The 13,221-nt window shown below is 52.0% G+C and overlaps 1 protein-coding gene across 1 annotated transcript in view; it reads left to right on the top strand.

The window, feature by feature from the left end:
• rspo2 (R-spondin 2) overlaps positions 1–13,221 on the top strand; it is a 50,746-nt gene that overhangs the window by 19,032 nt on the left and 18,493 nt on the right. Inside the window, exons 3-4 of the mRNA XM_023815137.2 lie at positions 6,978–7,121; positions 7,610–7,795. Coding sequence (XP_023670905.1) covers positions 6,978–7,121; positions 7,610–7,795 — 330 coding nt within the window. The remainder of the gene's footprint in view (positions 1–6,977; positions 7,122–7,609; positions 7,796–13,221) is intronic.

Below are 13,221 nucleotides of genomic sequence, written 5' to 3'. Positions count from 1 at the left end.
ACCAGAGATCTGCAAAACCTCAGTCCATATTCATCCGCCGCTCTTGTGAGTCAGGGACTACAGAAGTGTGTCAGCCCGCGTAACTATCGGAACCAGCTGGCTTAGTTCACTTAGGTTCCCATAGTAAACTAACAGAGAAAAGTCGCACCACTTGCCCAGTCCCCCTTAAGTGAGAACAGGAAAGAGCTGCTTTACGTGCACTGATGTTTAATTTTTTTTCTGCTGTTTTTTATTTTTGCCAACTAACTGAACTGAAAAACGGGAAGTTATTCACTGTCCAGGAGAACCTTCCAAAATGCTTTCGTACCTAAGATCGGATCTCCTCAGCCCGTTTGCTCGTGCATCCCCGTCACACGTGCTCTTCCCGTACGTCAGGAGCCGCCCTCGGTAGAAAAGCTGCCTTTCTCAGTTAAACTTCTATGGGTGGATGGTGAGCATTCATTCTCGCCTCACCCCCCCCTTCTTGTAACTGGAGGAGGTTGGGGGTCTGTTGGGGGGGGGGGGGGCGTACGGCCTCCAAACCCCGTTACCGTTGGCTTGAGAAACACCTTCTGAAACTACTCAGGGAGCAGCTGTTTGCTATTAGGGACGAGATCTTATCGTTTCGAAGCGTGTCTTGCGGGCACGAGTGGGGCGGAGCTGTCATGGGGTCACTGCTCCATCCTGCTGGAGTGACGGGCAACGCTGCCTGACACATTACTGTCCCGGGTCGCTCCATCACAGCTGAGAGCGGCTCAGAAGTGGCATGTCCGCACGGGCAGGACAAAGTGCGCCATTCATGGGAACAAGCAGAGAGTCGGGTCGAGGTGGGGGGGTTGGGACTGCACAAGTCACTCACGGGATTAAGCGGAAGGTGCTGCTTCTGCGGGATAAATAAGCAGCCTCAGGTCTAAATGGGGGGGGGGCGAAAAATGTGAACCATGTGAAAATAAATCGGCGACTTTCTCACCAGCTTTTACCTTCTCATGGTGCGATTTTCTTTTTTTAACGGATGTTTTTTTCCCGTGTTTACCGTAACGGTGCAGCATTTCCCAACAATAAGTTCCCGAGGAAGAGATAGGAACTGGGGGGAAGCACGAGGGCGCTGACATTGATTTGGGATCGGGGGGGTTGTCGCCCACCAGACCTCGGCTTAATCACACTCAGATGCGGGGGTGCCACGCATGAACAGCTTCCAGTCCTGCGGTGGGGGTGTCCAGGAGAGGGTCATGTGACCTGACAGCTAGCTGGGAGGTGGGCCGTTGGGCCGTCGGGTCTGCAGGGCCTAAGGACTGCGATCTTGCTGTGTGCTTATTAAATTAAACGGAATCATCTCAGGTTAAGTGCGTGAGGCAGCAGTTCAACGGCAGGGCACGGGGACTCACTCTTAACCATCACGCCCCCTGTTGCCCAGCTTTCTGGGAGAGGCAGTGAGGTGTGGGTGAGGCTGGAAGCAGGAGCAGAGCTCGGCTGCTTGCTCCCCTCCACCCTTTCTGCGCCTGGCTGAGCTCCAATCGAACTTCAGGGGCCATGTGTCTCCCATCCTGGGGGGTGGAGCCAAGGCAGAGCGCGACGAGGCGGCTGCCAACTGCCACAGAACTGAAGCCGACCAGACGGGTTTGGTCCCTCGGTGGAAGGCCGCCATTGGCTGGATCCGACCCGGACTACTCAGCGCCCTCCAATAGGAACCCACCGCTCTCTCCCCCGTGGCTTCCTCCGCTGTTCAAAGCATACTTCAGCACGCAGGCTCTAATCTCACTCCTCACGTGTCCCCGGCTCACTCCCCACCGCGGTTTCCGACGGCAGCTGCGGGACCCGGCAGACTTTTTCAGGTCTGGATCATCCGCACCTCCACCGGCCAGAACCCTCCAGGCGAATAGACGATCCAATCCGAGGTGATCTTAACACTGACTGTACAAGGCAGTGACAGGGCTTACCATTTGACAAGATGTTCAACATCTGTGGAAACACACAACATAATATAAAATGAAAATCAAATATGGGAAGTTTGACATTATTATTGTTTAGAAAATATATTTTAGTGAGAAAGATCTGGTGTTAGATAATAACACATAACATTGGCTTGGCCTGCTACTTTCGCCTGTCCCTTTAAGTGCCTTGGCCGAACAAACAGTTCATATTGTAACCATAATGAGCACAGCTTGTGTCTTGAACACGTAGTCCCATCGAAGGGTAAGGCAGCAGGGTCAATCCTGAGACTCGAACCCTTGGCCACTCGGAGGCCGCAGCTCCTTCCGGGGACACGGCCCCCCATTCGCCGCCGCCGCCGTCGTGGCTCCTTCCGCCCCTCCCCCGCATGTCTTGGTCTCCATGTGTGACAGGCTGACGCGGGGGCGGGGGGGGGGGGGGCAGCTGTCCCCAGACGACTCCCTGTGCCACCCCAGACTCCGCCCCCGCGTCCCCTCCGGTCGGGCCGCCCCGAGATTCCCGATGAAAAGCCAGACCCTCTTGGCGTTCACCGCGCCAGGGCGGAAATGCTGTCTGGCACAGCCTGGGTGCGCTGGTATCCTGGTATCGAAGCATGTTCCGTGCCAGTGCGCCACCTGAGACAGATTTCTGGGGGGTGGGGGGGTTTATTCCCCACTTTTATTGCCTTCCTTGTGGTATGGGCTGTTACCCAACACCTCTCTCGTTGCTCTTGCCCCTCGCCGGTGTTTTAATGAGGAAGCAGGGAGCTGAGAGCCGGCCAGCCAGCCTCCCCGTGCCCCGAGTACGAGGGCCGTCCCAGAACCCCCCCAGATCCGCTGTGGAGTCCTGCCACACAGCCTGGCAGTTCCGCACAGGGGCGCGGCAAAATGCAGCCGGCTCCTGCACCCCGGACTCTGGGTGCGCATAGAGCCGGAATGCGTTTATTTCAGGAAACTCGCTGTTTTATTTGGAAAGGCCAGATACACCGTTTCCTCAGTATCTTTTCACGTGACTCCATTCAGATTCCTTGATGGATTATTTGAACTGAAGTTAAAACCACTGAGCGTTGAAGAAGTGACCCCCCTCCAGGCCGTAATATCAGCCATGCGTGAAACCCCCCCCAGGGTCACGGGGAACGTGGCACCTCTCTGGTGTGTAGGTCATGCGTCATTCAAGCACCTGAACATGACGGTGTGTATGTTGGTTTTCAGTGCCGAGCATCCCGCGGCGTTGCCACGGTGACCTCACACGCTCGCCTGGATGAAAGCGTCGCCCCGGTGACTGGAATGTAAACATAATGCAAAGCCTGCGTTTACAAAAACAGCATGGCCTCTCTTGGGTTGGACCAGGTGGTCGTCCGATTAAAGGCAGCCCCTTCTCTGCAGGCCAAGCAGTCCAGGCGCTCGCCGATCCCAGCCGCGCTGATGCTCGATCCCGGCCACGGCTTTTGCCGCCTGAGTCCACGATGTTTTATTTTCCCTTGCTAGCTTCTTTCCTAATATTCCTTTGTTCAAACAAACGACAGCACAGGGGCCAGTGTGATATGAGCAGTGAGACTCATCTTACACGGCCCTCTGACCGGAAAACCGTGCGTAACCGTGGTGATGAACGTGAACGCCATGGCGACGGGGCACTTCCCATGAGCCTTCATACGCATCACGATAAGGGAGAGATGATGCACTTGGGACTGTTAAGCACTTCTCTGCGTTCCTCTCGGATTCTGCGGTGAGCGGCCAGACCCTGTGACCTCATTACTCCTCATTAGTCGCATAGAAGCGCCTAGACGGGACTTTAAAGGTGGCGTGGAGGTTAATCCTGTAGGAATCGCTAACCGTCATCAATTTATGTGAGATTTCACCCATTTCGTGGGCAGGGGGCTGTGGGCTGATCATGTGACCAGAAGGGGGCAGTTTCTTTCCCAGGACAGGGTACCGGCTAAAGTCCGATGAGCATGCTGGTGTGCAAACAGAAAATCAGGTGTAACCCATGAGGTTCAGTGACCTGGCGTTTTGGAATTGCCCATAGTGTGTGAAATGTACGTGCATCCCATCCAGGGTACTATGCCACACGGCCTAGATCAGGTCCTGGAAGATGGAGGGATGACTGTACGTTAATATTGATTTTTCTTGTAATTTTGTTTATTCGCTGAAGCTTGTAAACTGCATTTTATGCAGTAACTTGGCTGGAGATTTATACCAGGGTCATTCAGGCTGCTTATTCCTCTCAGGGTACAACAGACGGGCCTCCCAGCAGCACGCACTCAGAGCCAAAGCGTGTCCCCTGCCCCCGGTTCTCACTGCTCTGAAGGTCAGACCCTCAGCCCTGCATCTGACTAATAGTGAGCTACAACAGAATGGCAGCGCTCTTCGCTGATGGGGGCGAACAGGCCGCCCTAACCTCCTCTGCGTGCAATGCACAGCTGAATGTGGAAGGAGCCCCCCCCCCCGCTCCCCCCCTCCCTCACGAGCACGACAAGCTGACACTCGCCGTCACCGCCAGATGTTGCTGCCCGCCGCATCCAAAACGCGCCGAGGGTGACGACAGACCTGCGTGACCTGGCCATCGGCAGGAACAAGGGGGGGCTCTCCAATTAGCTGCCTGATTTATGACTCACCGGGCTGGCACTGCTCCCCCCCCCCACCCAGTCCTACCCAGAACACCACAGCGAGACTCGTCTTTACTTAAACAAAAGATGCGTTTGTGGGATCCGCTGACCTGGGAATCACCGGGAAGGCTACAGGTATAGCAGGGTAAAATGAATGCCTTGCTGTGAATTCCCGCCGTTCGTTTAATCGGCTTTCTGGCAGAGCAGACCAGCCCTAAATCGGCTCCCCTGTCACGCGACTGCTCTGGTTTCCGCACCTCTCCGGAGCCTAACGCTTTCCTTTGTTACCCAAGGCCTGGTGCAGTTTAGAGTTTAACACTTCATTTGCAGCGAATGTCTCAGCAAAAATATCAGTCTGAGATGCGTGCCCAGTGGGGGGGGGTCGGTCAGTTAAACAGCGGGGGCTTCTGGTCACCTGCCCAGTTTCCTTGCCTGCTGGCCACCGTCTCACTTCCCAGCCCCCTGCTTTTCCGTATGGGGGGGGTCCAATTTGGTGAGTCAGACGTGAACCCAGAGTGTCTCCATTACACCTGAAATCGTGTGCCGTCTGCCTTTTTCGCACAAGTTTTTGTGAAAATCCTGGAATTTAAATGAATCCGTCGATTTTGCTTGGCCACTTGGACCCCCAAAGGCGGAAACCGACTGTACGCCGTGTTGCGATTTCAGCGCCTCCGCCCGGCACGCAGGACTCACAGAGGCGCTGGTAAGGTAGGGCACGCACATGTGCCCACGTGTTTCTCATGCCTTCCGCCTTCCACCTTCCGCTTACTCTGCTGAGTGTTCACTCCCACACGCCTCACATGTATGCTGTCGTCTTGCTGTGTGTTCAGTACTTGTGTGCTTTGTTAAGGTGCTGTACGCCTGTATATCTCCTCCACTCCGCAGTGGACCAGTGCTGTTCCCTGAACCAAAACCCATCAGTATAAAATCACCTATACGTGCCACCGCTGGCAAACCCGACTCCTTAAGCATGCCCACTGCCACGACTCGTCTTCGTGTCCCACAGCACGGCTGAACCCACCTACAGCCGCCAGCAGGGGGCAGCCTCTCCCGGAACTTTGGGCCCTGGGTCGGGTGTGGTTGGGTGCCATGTGACACCCCAAACTCCCATTGGCCAAGGGCGGTAGGGTGTTAAAACCTGCTGGATGGGTAATCGGCACCGTGGGCCAAAATATAGGGAGAAAGAGGGTCTAGCTGTTGAACAACGGTGGGAATTAACTGTGTTCTGCGAGTTGGCGTGTGACCCAGCTGAAAGCCATCGATGTGGCAACAAACCGTCCTCGTCATTACAGGTCTGGACTTCACCACGTCGCCGGGAGCAGCAGGAGGAGTCAACAACAGGCATCAGGCGACACGTTTGATGTGGCGTAGGCAGGGCTGTTTGAATCGGATGATAATGCGACCGGGTTGTGGGTTTGTTTAGACTGGTAGGGAGAGCAGTAGCTGTGGACGGGCTCTTCACAGCCGGGGGGGGTGGGGGGGATCACCCTGAGGAATGCGGGGGAAGGCCAGTTCACTGGGGATGCTGTAATTAAGAGGCGTGACGGCGGGAACCGTCTCAGGGCCTGAAAGCAACACCCCCCCTCCCCCCACGCACACACAAACACGCCGGACGGCAGTGGATCCCTCCTGAGAGTTCTCTCATACCTGGGTGTCCTTCTGCGGGATAGACCCCAGAAGCTACCGGCAGCCTAGCGGATATCCAGTACGATAGTCGGTCATAATGCTGAAGCCAGACGGCCTGCTGATTTGGACCCTCTGGGGGGGGGGGTCATAAATTAGACCTCTCCTGGAGCCGCTTTCTAATTATGACCCAGCGGCCTGCTGTGTTGGGGCGTGTGTAATTTTCCCCGTTCTCACATGCTATTTGCAGAACAGTCGTCCCCCCCCCCCCACCCTGCATGTAGCTCAGATGCCCTGGGCTGAGCCATTCATGGTAGCTAAGGTGTGGCCCCTCACGAGTGCACCAGAACATTCTGGAAGAACCCTCCCCAGCACCCAGACATACCGCGCTGCCGCTTTGTGCCACAAACGTCAGTACAGAGATAATCTCTTGCTTTAGGTTTGTTTGTAAACATTTGGGAAACTTTTTTTTTTTTCATTTACCCCAAAATGAAAGGGGTGCCGCTTTGGTCCCCAGCTGCCATCCCGTTTGGACAGACAAAACCTTTGAGTGGCTTCCCTTGTGGTGCTGAAAGGGGTCAACATGAGGTAATCCGTTATGGATCAGACTGTTGTCATTCGCTGCAGTTTCCCATTCCCTAAAGCATTCCCTTCACATTAAGACAAAATGTCGGTCGGGGGAGCAAAAAAAAAAGAGTGTGGTGAAATATTGTATTGCCCTGGAGAGAAATGTTACGGACGGGCATCTAGTTTCGGCGGTAATCTTTTCAAGGCTGCTGTGTATCAGCTCCAGATGCGATGGCTGTATGACCTGACAGGCGTTTCCTCCTCTCCTTGGCAGGATGCAGGATCGAGAACTGTGAGTCCTGTTTCAGCAAAGACTTCTGCACCAAGTGCAAATCCGGATTTTACTTGCACAAGGGCCGCTGTCTCGAGGCCTGTCCAGAAGGATTCGCGCCCCTGGAGGACAGGATGGAATGTGGAGGTAGGCGGTGCTTCCGTTGTGACCCGAAGCGGCCGTCCTGTAACCCGTATGCTTGCTCCTGTCATGACGTTTGAGGAATGAAGTGGTGATGATGGAGTGGTTTCCCTGCGGAAGCCGGAACGGCGATGGCAGCTGCGTGATTTAATAGCCGGGTTTCCCGTAATGCCTTTTATGTCACGGACCCCGACACAAATGTGCAATAACATACAATGAATGGAGTTAGAATTGCTCTGCAGCAGTCTTCCTCAATCCGGTCCTCGGCGACCCACAGCCAGTCCACGTTTTTGCTCCCTCCCAGCTCCCTGCCAAACAATCCACATTTTTGCTTCCTCCCAGCTCCCGAGCAAAAACAGGGACTGTCTATGGTTCCCAGAGGACCGGATTAAGAAATTCTGCTCTGCAGTTTGCTATGGAGTTGGCAGGTTTGTCCCCCCCCCGCCCCCCACCAGCAATCCACTGACACTAATACCCCCCTCCCCCCCTTCCAGAGGGCTGTGAGGTGGGCCAGTGGAGCGAGTGGGGAACGTGCGCCCGCAGGAACAAGACTTGCGGCTTCAAATGGGGCCTGGAGACCAGGACGCGGCACATCGTGAAGAAGCCGCCCAAGGACACGATACCATGTCCAACAATCGCCGAGTCACGGAGGTGCAAGCTGGTGATGAGGCACTGCAGAGGTCAGAACCCCCGCTCCCCCCCATGTAACCACGTGCAGGTCTCCTTTGTGGGGACATACAGTACAGTGCAAATGTCTTAGGCAGCCAAAGAAAATAATTTTAATTGATCTTCATGTTGATGTAAGACTGATATTTTGTCTGGCAAAGTCTGTCAGCATAGCCATTGCAAAACCTCTTCTAAAGTCACTGCAATATCTACCCCAATACTACCCCTCCTTGATTGGCTAATGAGTATCTCATTGAGTTATTTAACAAATTAGGTAAATTAATTAATTAATTAATTAAGCTGGTGGTGAAATTTAACCAATACTTTGAATGGCTGAGGTGCCCCTGAAGGGGAGGATTGGGATCTGAAGCGATGTTTATCTAGTCATCCAACAAGATAACAGTAACTTTGTGAAGAGCAGAAGAAATACCTGTTTATTTTACAGTGTTACTTCATTTGCATATGTTCTAACGTTAAATAGCTGTACTGTCCAGACGACTAGCCTTAAATATCGTTTTGACCTTGGCCACCACACTGTATCTATAGGCAAATTTAAAAAAAACACGGATCATATCACTGTAGTCAGAAGACAGGCCAGACAAATTACAACACGAAGATGTCACTCACGGATATTTAAATGAGGAGCATGAATCGGAATATGGGTTCACGTATGTAAACGTGTTTGTAGTGTCGGACTTTGATCTCCAAAATCAAAGCGTATTTCACAGTCACTTTGCAACCGCAGAGAACAAATTGAGAGTAAACGGCGGCTGACGGAGCAGCCGTTCGGGATGAGCAGTCCGCCGGGGCCTGTGATCCGCCCCTCCCAGAGTGCTTTGCATTTCTTACTAATTGGTTCAGCATTTAGCGTTTGAAGCGGAGCCAGAGACAGGTGAGAGGGTGGCTGCCGTCAACCGCAGAGGTGAAATGCGCTCTGGGAGGGATTCCTCTTTCGTATGACTCATCGCTCTGTGTGTAACAGTAACAAGAAACAACATAAATTCATAGAGACATTGAAGTTCAAAATGACAATCGGTGTTGTCGTCTCATTCCTCGACCACAGATTCGGTAATAAAGTTCAGGCCGGTTTTCTGCAGCCGTGGAGACGGACAGAAGGTAACTGAAGCGCAACATCTTTCCTTGATGTTTAAATTGAGTTACTTCAGACCCGGAGTTTCGTGGAAGCTGACTTTTGTACCTCGCTGTTCCGTGGATGGGGATGAATTCCTTCCTGTACTTAATTCCTGCTAGACCTTTCTCAAATTATTCTGTGGTCTGTATTCTGTAAGTAAGTCATTGTCTATTGTTTCCTGCTTCGACAGGACTTGCTACTAAGTCGCGAGTCTTTGTGATTGTTCCAGTAAATGTTTTTTATTCAAAACTCCCCCGTATATCAGCCGCTTACCAAAACAGAGTGGACCACCCCTGCTTCTCCCTCTACTTCACATTTGTCCCACAATCCTAGACATTGCCTTCTGCTCTTGTGTGGTAAAAACCGGTCTTGGGTCATCAACAGCAAGTCTTGTTGTAGAGAGGCTTCCATAGTCCATCCTGTCCTCCAGTGGAGATGTAAACACAATTTGCCATTTGATGGACAGAACGTGTACTTGTCCTTCCCTAAAGAGGTTTATCCCTGCAGCACACTCTTTAGTTTGTTTAGATCATGTCATTATCCTGCTGGATGTACACAGCGTACAGCTTTAGCCGTTGGATTTAGCTAAAGCCTTTTTTAACAGGAACAATACAGCCTCCATCTAGTCTAGATCCTCCATCATAATACCACTTTCCCTCATTCCTTGAGCCTTGAATCCTCTTCATTTACACAGATGGCTGCCAGTGAGGAGTGGTTTGAATAACTGGTAACCTTCTAAATATAAAACCAAGTAAATAATATTTAAGGTAAGACAGAGAGCTCAGATATCAGGGCTCTTCTGGACACTGAGGCAGCTGGGAACGCCTCAGAGTGCGCCAGCCATTAATATTGCTCAGATATCAGGTACTTTGCAAAGACAAGCATGCAAATTCATATGCCAGTTTTGCTTTTTAATACAAGAAACAGATATTATTAAAATAAATAGAATTATTCCTTAGGCTCCAGACTTACTGTGACCTACACTGGATGAATACTATGGGAGATGGATGGATGGGCTGATCGAAGGGTGTATGGATTATTCCTTAAGAAAATAACGTGACTTTGACTGTAAACATAACACGACATTATCTTTTTTGTAAGTATACTGATACCGTTATATGAGTCATTTTCGATAGTGAGGAGCTGGCAGATGAGTCTGAGGAGGGTGTTGGAACAGAATGGGGGTCATACAGGTGAGTGGAGAAGGTTGCATAATATCAGCTGTTTAGACCCATAGTTCCATGGATGAGCTTCAAACCCGAGCACAGCAGCCTGTCTGGAGCAGCTAGCTGGTTAAAGAAGCACCACAAAACTTCTAATGCTGAAGAGGCTGCAAAGTATATCAGTGGTCAGAAGCTTGATATCTGCTGAAGCCACTGGCAATGCTGTTAGTGTTCACTAGGGGGCACCCTCTTCTCTCCATGTCATCACTGTGTCACTCACAACATATGAGAAGCATTATCCCCCACTGCGACTCCTCACACGCCCTCATCTCCGGCGGTTTTGCAGCCTCCCCATAATAAAGATATTTTGCAGGCTCTCCCACCTCAGTTACAGTGCATCATAATGTTGAAGGGTGGCTGCAGGACTCCTCTTTGATCTCCTGTCGCCTCTAGGGGCCTTTCGGTCTCAACACCAGCCTGGACAACACAGCCCCTATCTTTAAAGTAGCTCTTAGAACCCAACAAACGTCATTTTTTTTATTTTCCCGCCCGTTAATTTCAGGCTCGTAACTTTGGATAGGTTTAGTGCACAGACATGAAACACATATCTTTTCATATCTTTTGTGTATATAAAACCATGCATTGCTGTCTATCAGATAACTTCAAATGGATTACCAGAAGTTACCAAATGGATGCTCAATCAAAGATATTCATTTCCGCCTGGCACTGACCATGTACTCCTTCACAATGCAGAGCCATAAAAATGTCCCCAATGAAACTCCTGCATTCCCACATCATAGAGACTCTAATGTCAACGTTTGAAAGATTAGATTTGTAGTGCCTGCAACTTCTTATATTAGATGAGACTAATCCAGCAGCATAACCACTTAATCCCAACTGGGGTCACCAAGCCTATCCCATGAACAAGGGGCACCAAGCCTGGGCAGGTGCCAACACACTGCAGGGCACACGCACGCAACCACAATTAAGACTCACCCATCAACCTGCCCTGCACACTTATGAATTGTGGGGGGAAACTGGAGCCCCATGCGAACACAGGGAGAGCGTGTCAACTCCACACAGGAAGGACCCAGGACCAAACCCAAGACCTAACCCAGGGCCTTCTTGCTGAGGCAGCAGTGCTAACCACTGCACCACTGTGCAGCCCTTAGATGAGGCTAAAAATGGAGAAATTTCAATAGAGGGATAGAAAAATGGACAGGGTTGAAAGGATTAAGCATTTCTTGAGACCTTGGAGCCACATCAAGGTTTTCTGTGTGATGAATATGCCAGTTTCACTGTAGAGCTGAGGTAGATAGGGACGACTGGAGGACTTTCACACCTGGGATCAGGCACCTTCTTTGGTGTGGACATGCCTGCGATGGCTTGATTCTGTCGGCTCTGGCCCAATGAACCCCAGCCTGACCCAGGTTGGCTTTCTGAACCATTTTTCTTGATCCACACCCACAGGAGGGATTAGCACTTTCTGCTGCGCCGTCTCTCGTCTCCCCCTCTTTTTGTCTTGGGGATCATGGCTCACGGACACTAATGGCAGTCAGCTGGACAGCTATCCACTGATGACTGTAGGAGAGCCTGAGAACTAGGTTCATTTGGACCCGGTGGCATGAGCCTCTCTGTGTCCCTGGTGGACCACTGCATGGTCGTCACTGCCCTCCAGTGTCAGGATGGCTCAGTAGTTAGTCTTCCATCACACGGGATGGCCCAGGCTGAGGTAGGACGTGAAACCCGCAGCAAGAGTCAGGAGTCATCAGACCCGGCCCAACTCCCAGCTCAGTGCAAGTATGCCAAGCCTAAGGTCTGGAGCCCATCAGGAGCACGTCCTGGTTCTGAAACAGTAGCTTCAGATGTGCCCTGAGGTAGTGGAAATGTGGAGCGGTGCTCATTCTCCATTCTCCATGTGATCCTGACTCACTGGCTGGGATTCTGCATCCCTCTCCCCGCTTTGTGTACTTTGTCGCACAGGGCCATGCGTGTTTACGCCTAGATAGCGGGGCGTCCCAAGGCCTGGCCGGCTCCTTTGTCTCCTACACGTTTCGGCGAAGCTTTCAGCCTGATTGTGTTTGACTTTGCCCGCTGTTTGATTTGGAAAGCCAACGTCCGAGTCCGTTCCTGAGCGCCAAGCATGCCGTAGACGCAAAAACACAGATGGGGCTCCTGTAGGAGAAAGACACTTTTACTTCTTGTGAGGAGAATTTATATTGCTCTGTTCAGCAGTGGGACGCAGGGAATCCCATCCAAAAGGAACAGAGATCCCTCCTGCGTGTAAACAGAGCCGGCTTTCTAGGAGGGCATTCTCAGACGGTCGCTTTCTCCAGTCAGCTTTAAACCGCTTGTACGGCTGCCTCTTTTCTGAAGGCCTGGTCGAGGTCCAGCGAGGCATGCTCGGCTCATTTCCCAGGGTGGCCTGAGCTCACTAATTGCCCGATGAGGCGCTGGAGTGATTATCCATAACCCGTGTTCTGGCGGTCGTGATGGCTTCGCCCGCAGGCTAATCTCCATTTAATTAGTCGGCTTTCCGGGTTTAAGGCACGATTTGGTAATACATGCCCCGCAGTTTCCAGGGCTTTTACCTGCGAGACCACGGAGTTCATGTCCATCTCCATTCTTCGCCAACTCCAGAATCAGTCCTTGGAAACTGAAATCGACAAATTTACGTGCGTGAAATATTCCGAAACGCACCTATTGGCTGTTTCCGCTTTGGGTCTTTTTGACTGACAGCTACTTCCGTGGCAGTTCAGCTGGAGGCCGAGAACCAAAATGAGAGTAAATGCGGCTCGAACGTCTGAGAATCCCTAATGTCCGACAGAAACACAAGCCTAAGTCAGGGAACGTCAGCTGGACAATTTATCCACAGCAGTTAAGATTCACTTTGCACAAGCTGGCCTCTGGTTTTCCAGAACCAGACTGGGAGCGAAGGCCGCGCTGGGTATGGCAGCCCAGAACCAGACTGGGAGCGAAGGCCGCGCTGGGTATGGCAACCCAGAACCAGACTGGGAGCGAAGGCCGCGCTGGGTATGGCAGCCCAGAAGCAGACTGGGAGCCCATTGGGCTGCCTTGCAAAGCGTTCAAATGCCCCGAAAGAACCCAACTCTCTCTCTGCATCGTAACAACTGTCGGCTGGATT

Source organism: Paramormyrops kingsleyae, chromosome 9 (assembly GCF_048594095.1).
Source record: "Paramormyrops kingsleyae isolate MSU_618 chromosome 9, PKINGS_0.4, whole genome shotgun sequence".
NCBI lineage: Eukaryota > Metazoa > Chordata > Actinopteri > Osteoglossiformes > Mormyridae > Paramormyrops > Paramormyrops kingsleyae.
The sequence above is the reverse complement of the archived record's forward strand: the minus strand, read 5'-3'. Positions and strand labels throughout refer to the sequence as shown.